Here is a 6,000-nt window from a genome sequence, read left to right as displayed (position 1 = left end):
CAGGATATCTCCTCTTGCGTCATCCTCGGAAGTTTATCAATGCTGCTTTTGAAACAGGTGTTTAATTCTTTGAACATTTTCACATCCCAAAATTGATGTTTAGAAAATGTGTCAAATGAACGTTGAACTGCCTTTTACAGAAGGCCCAGTGTTCTTCTTAGCACCAGTTTCATTATTTATTTAACCATGCGAGCATTTATGAAGAATGTTTACAATACTGGCAGAACGTAGATAGTGGGGTATACTGGCCATATTACCCTCGTGTGACGGCTCTATGAAGTTCTGAACAAGTACATGTAGGGACGATAATAATATGGTAGGATCTCAAAACGCTAAGGTTGTCTGTCATGTGTCAAGGGCACCCCCGGAGAGGGGATGCATCAAAACCCCATTAAAAGGAAAAAAAGAACAAAGGAACGGCAATTTGAAGTGCGCGCCAGCAGCGCACCATTGAGAGAATGACAGCGCGTAAACCCCGAGGCATCCTGGTAAAATATGGCTCCGCACATCCAATCAGAGAACGCCGCGCAGGAGACCAGTGGCGTGATGACCATATATGGACAGGGGAAAGGCAAGGAGCCAATGAGAGTGCGCCACGGGAGAGCCCAGAGGTGATAAAAGCGGGGCACACAAAGAGTAGGGGGAGGCAAGACACCGAGAGGCAAGAAAACAGGAGGTGGTAGGAGCACGTGCGGTTCAAGGAACGAGCCGGGGGGACGCGGCCAGGCCATCGGCCGTGCCATCCTAGGCTGGCCGGGAGCGGGCCGACTTCACATCGGCCCCGTCATCCTAGGTGCACCACGAACCTGTGTCTTCGTGGCCCCAGCGGCATCGGACGGGCACCCGCGGTCAACGTCTACGCTTCGTCGACTTGCGCTTCGACGGCCACGAAAGGCTACGTTCGTGCCCAGCCTACGTGGGACCTCCAGCGGCACCGGCTACCAGGGGGTAGCCGCAGAGAAAACGTCAGGAAGCTAGGAGCCCACGCCGTCCAAGGAACGACCGAGCGCATCGAACACCAGCACCGAAGCGAGACGAGGACGGCTATCACCCGAGTCGCGGCCACGCGTTAGATGCGACACGTCAGCGCCGACGACCGGGTTGGCCCGTCCATTAGGACGTCTTAGGACACAACTAGGGAGTTGTGGAGGGAAAGTCATTAACTAGGACTTGACGTAATAAGCTGATATGAACTAACTTGTAGGACCGTATTGTAGATGCTTTTGGGGTTTGGTTTGAATTTTATTTCTGTATATTGAGTTTGAGGTTTGATTGTTCTCGGGTGTGTACAATGGATTTCTTAAGTGGTTTCCTTTGGGATATTTCTAAGTGTGTATTAAATGTGTGTTTTGTCAGACATGTCAACGGGTTTCCGGCGTCCATCTCCGAGCTGTTTGAGACACGTGACTGGGACTGATGTAAGTATCCTTGGTGAGGATAAATCTATCCTGGCAGGCTCGTCAATTGTTTTTATTGTCACGTGAACGAATGGTGAGGTTGTCTTTACCAGCTCAGAGATAATGGGCTCAACGAATATAATAGGTTCAACGAATCTTACATTTATTACGAGAACACATGGGTATTTGCAGCACTGCTCTTAAACAAAAACTACTGTGTATTTCTCTCAAGGGGGAAGAAATACGTATACAAAATTGGTTCAAAAGTTGAGATTACAGAGCAGTGCGTCTGTTTAAGGGAAACAATGGAAGAAATTGCGGTATATGTTTTACGGCCTGATTTCCCACAGCTGTTTTTTCATTGAACGTCTTACATGACGACCTTTGAAAATGTAACTGCGCCAGATTTGATTCTCGAAGATCGAGGGCGAATACCTCGGTTTAAATAAAGGTGAAAACAAACGTGGAGCGCGTCCGAAGAGACATTTCTAGCCTTATACATTGATGTTATGTAAATGGATTTGATGGCACATTTGCAGCACCCAGCCTTTATAGCCGGATACTACACACATGGGTACTATTGTAATCGCATGTAGGTACCATTCTACATCTAGGTACCATTTGTAACTTCCAGCTCGGCAGAGCACTTGCGATGTAAGTTTATTGCATGGCTCACAGCAGCGATATTACATTTGGGAGAACGTTGTCTACAGTTTAGCGCGTTAAAGCTTTTCTCTAAATTGAGAACCTGCTCACCACAGCACAAATGTGTGTCAAATTAATTTACATGGGCTACCCGGCATCACCTCTAAGGATGCCCTTGAGGACCAGCGGGAGGTCGGTAGCACGCCGCAGCATGTCCACGTCCTCCCACCTCCGGTTTTCGTCCCACTTGTGCGCTGCCGTGCGTCCAGTGATGCTCTCAAACCTGCAGTGGACACAAACGGTAAGATTGGAAGCAAAAATTACAGTAAGGGTTCTACATTAAAAGTGCTATCTACATCGGTATTCCAAGGTATAAGCAAAACGCGAGGCCACACGGCGCGGCTATGAATTTTTTTCCGCAGTGTAATCTTATACTCATTGTAGCTAGTGAAAAAACTCTGAAATCGCCATTTGAAATAACGCATTTACCCGAAAATCTCCCAATTGATGACCTGTCTTCAAGCAAGTATTCTGATGGTACGCCTGTTGTCAACGTTGAGTCCTGTGTATCGACGAACTATACGTATTCATAAACGGTGCCACAGAACTGCGCCGATATCCGTCATTCGTGTTGGCAGAGCCGGGCAACATTTTGAACTTCCCAAGGATTGCTCTGCGTTACTACAGCCCGCAGTGCGACGTCAATACTAAAAAAGCGAACTGGAACACAAACTGCACTCTGAGAGAGATCCAGACAATTAAGACACAAGACTGTAAGACAAACAACGTGGTACCGTCGGCAACTTCAGCGCATGTGAAGACTGAAGAAGTCGATGGTTGGACGGCATACCATCTGGTCCGGTAGCATACTACAACACAAGAAACACAGGTCACTGACCAAGTAAAAAACAAATTGACGCTTCGGGAGCGCTACGGCTCCCTTGTTCATCAGTGACCTGTGTTTCTTGTTTTGTTGCATGTGAAGACTGTGAAGGAAAGCTAGGCAGCCATGTTTGGTTGTCACGGGCACAGAAGCTCGGTGCCAACGTGAGACACCGGGAGCAAAATTATGACATAAACGAACGCCTAAGAAAAAACATGGGCCACACCCGAGTCATGCGCGCGGCGAACCCCTGATCACGTGAGCGGAGGTGATCTGGGCCGCAGTTCGTCGACGCGCCCCACGTAAACACCAACAAAAAGAGGCAGACGAAATATGTAAATTAGGGTGGTTCGTCACCCCGCAAACTCTGCTGCAAGGCGGCCTCATGCCGCGGTGGCTGCTACGGAACCCACTGGTCAGCCCACAGGACACATGCTCTAGCACACTCGGTGGTTCATCAGGAACAACGCAGGCATCAGCCTTTGGACCGACCACAAATGTGTTAATCAGCAGGCACACGGAACGTGGCAAAAGGCCCTAGTCTCCCGTGCGGGGTACGCCTCGTCATCATTTTTAATGCAGCTGTGTAGCCCCCACTAAAAGAAAGGGGAGATTAGTTTACATTTTTAGTTCCTTAATAGGTAAAGTTACATGTCCTTGTTTTTTTTCAGCATTGTAAAGAGGGTAAATATCTGAATATTTGTAAAAAAAACCATAACCCACGTGCGCGTTCTGGTCTTTTGTGCCTAAACTGCAAATTGGCAGTGGCCCTCCTTTGCATTGGTAGAATAAAAAAAAATGTTCTGATGCAGATTTGGGACTCCGGCTCACTCTCTACGCTGTTGCCTGAGAAAACGGCGCTCAAAAGGCCGCGGCTTCTGTCACGGGAACATCGCTGGATGACTATGCTCATTTCCGCCAGAAGCAACCACAAAAGATTACAAATGCGAAGTGAAAAAAAGAAGTCGGTGAATGGAAGATTTTGGTAATCCTTGCGCAAAAGACGTTTTATAAAGGATTTTGCCTAATATCTGCTTATAAAAGGGGTAGCTTTAATGCTCTGCAGCAACGATGTTAAAGTATCGATGGGGGTACAAAACAGGGAATAACTATTGGTTTAAATGGAAAATTAGGCAATACAAACCTGGCTCAGAACATGCTGGGCGCGAAACGGGGCTTTGTTTATTCAGAAATACTCCGGCTGTAACTTATCCGTCTTGTTTCCCTACTATTTTTATTAGGTGCAGAGGATCGCATCACAGAATGTGGGAAGAGACCGTCGGCAAAGTCAGCAGAGGTGGTGCTCGCGCGTATTCGCAACAGTAGAAACTACCGACCCTATTTTCCGCAAAATATGTGTACGGCACGGCCTGTCGTTGAACGATCTTGCCAGTACTTTCAGAGTTTCGGCGCTGAACTTTTACATACATAGACTTGGAGCGAGAAATAGGGCAATGGCTCAAGCGATCATTCGCGCATGTCATAAAAGCGCTTACGCCGATGAAAAATCTGGATCCGCAAGCGGTGAGTGAGGAAATATTATCAGCACTTGAAAAACAAAGTGCCCAATAATGTTTACAGCTTAAGTTCGTACCGTTTTTTGACGCATCGGATCAAAAAAGTATCCGCGCGCGCTTATTTGATGTATACGCGTACTTGCCTAAGAGCTTGTTTCCGAAAAAAAAGTACACGGCGTATCCGAGCTCCAGCAGTCCCATTCTTCAACATTTTGTGCCATTTCAGGGCTTAGTAAGAAGGGCTGTTGCCGTCAGTGGTATGTGTGAGCACACAATCTGATAATCTACCTACAAAAAAAAAACTTGGTTCAACACTTCCATTAAGTCTCTACTGAGCCATGGAGTCGCCGCAAAATCGAAAGCGAACACCTACGGCTACCTCACTACGCTTTGCAAAATTCCTCTGCTATAAATCAAATGAGATGACCTCAAATCAATCTTTCCGTTCCTATCCTACAAGTACAGAGTGATGAGACGTGGTAAAAGCTGCCTATGAGCAGTTTAACACGATCACAGCAGAGGTTCAAGTTTTATTAGCTCAAGGACTTGATACAAAATATTACAAAAAACCAAATGACACGTTGACAATTTGCAAAAAATTAAAATCAGTGTGAAATAACCAGGGTAACAGAATTAAAAATCCACATTAAACAGCACTGTAGACGAATAGTTTTTTTTGTTATTTTCTAGCGATTTAAACACAAACAAAAACATTAATTCTACGGGCGCTAAAAGTTCATCCATCTGCTACTCCGCTACTCCGAGTTCAAACTTTTCTATATTCACATCTGTAACGACGTTTTTTTTTGTTTCAGGAATCAAATAAGTCAATATTATTGTGGTTATATTCGTCAAGCAGCGAGGGAAGGCAAATATTGCATACTTTGTCTGCAGGGGAATGCATTTGCGGGGTAGGAAAGCATGGAGTTTGTCGTTGCAAACGGAATCAGTAGAGACGCCGCCACATCTTCGACGTGGGCGTGGGAGTGTTCTCTCCGGAATATACAACGGCTGCTCGTAAATTATGTGGAGAATAAATATGGTACGGTGTCTCAACGACCACCGCTTGGCGGCGAAGCCACATCACGGGGCCATGTCGGAGGATATCAAAATCCGCGGCGGCAGCGGAGGCTGTGCAGCCCTAACTTTTTCTCAACATGCCGGTCGCGGGGTAGGCGCTTGCGCAGCCAAGCATTCTCTGAGAACGTTACACAGGCAAACGAGGCTATCTGTAGAACCTACCAGAAGCTTGCATGTAACGCGGCTTGATGACAACCTTTCACGCGTTTATGATTACCTTTGTACTGGCTATTATCGGTGAGCGCGACCACGGGCAGCGCTGCGAAGCGCGCCTCCGTGACGTCGGCTTAGGGATTCTCGCATCTGTCGTCTGCTTCACGCGGGCTCGGTCTCCTTGCTGTTTCTTTGCGCTCGGTTGATGTCTGATGCTTGTATGCACCAGATTTTGTATGTGCGTAACGTTTTATCATAATAATGAACTTAACATCGCATATACTAGCTCGAGGCAGGAGTCAAGGTATAGTTTTGGATGCCGCAC

The 6,000-nt window shown here is 46.9% G+C and overlaps 1 protein-coding gene across 1 annotated transcript in view; it reads right to left on the bottom strand.

Moving 5' to 3' along the window:
- Positions 1–6,000, bottom strand: part of LOC144175551 (2-Hydroxyacid oxidase 1-like) — a 30,239-nt gene that overhangs the window by 12,715 nt on the left and 11,524 nt on the right. The window contains exon 4 of the mRNA XM_077704622.1: positions 2,204–2,325. Within this exon, the coding sequence (XP_077560748.1) occupies positions 2,204–2,325 (122 nt within the window). The remainder of the gene's footprint in view (positions 1–2,203; positions 2,326–6,000) is intronic.

Source organism: Haemaphysalis longicornis, unplaced genomic scaffold, assembly GCF_048455015.1.
Source record: "Haemaphysalis longicornis isolate Haplotype H1 unplaced genomic scaffold, Haemaphysalis longicornis Haplotype H1 scaffold_3, whole genome shotgun sequence".
Lineage (NCBI taxonomy): Eukaryota > Metazoa > Arthropoda > Arachnida > Ixodida > Ixodidae > Haemaphysalis > Haemaphysalis longicornis.
Note: the sequence above shows the minus strand (reverse complement) of the source record. Positions and strands in the feature narration are given on the sequence as shown.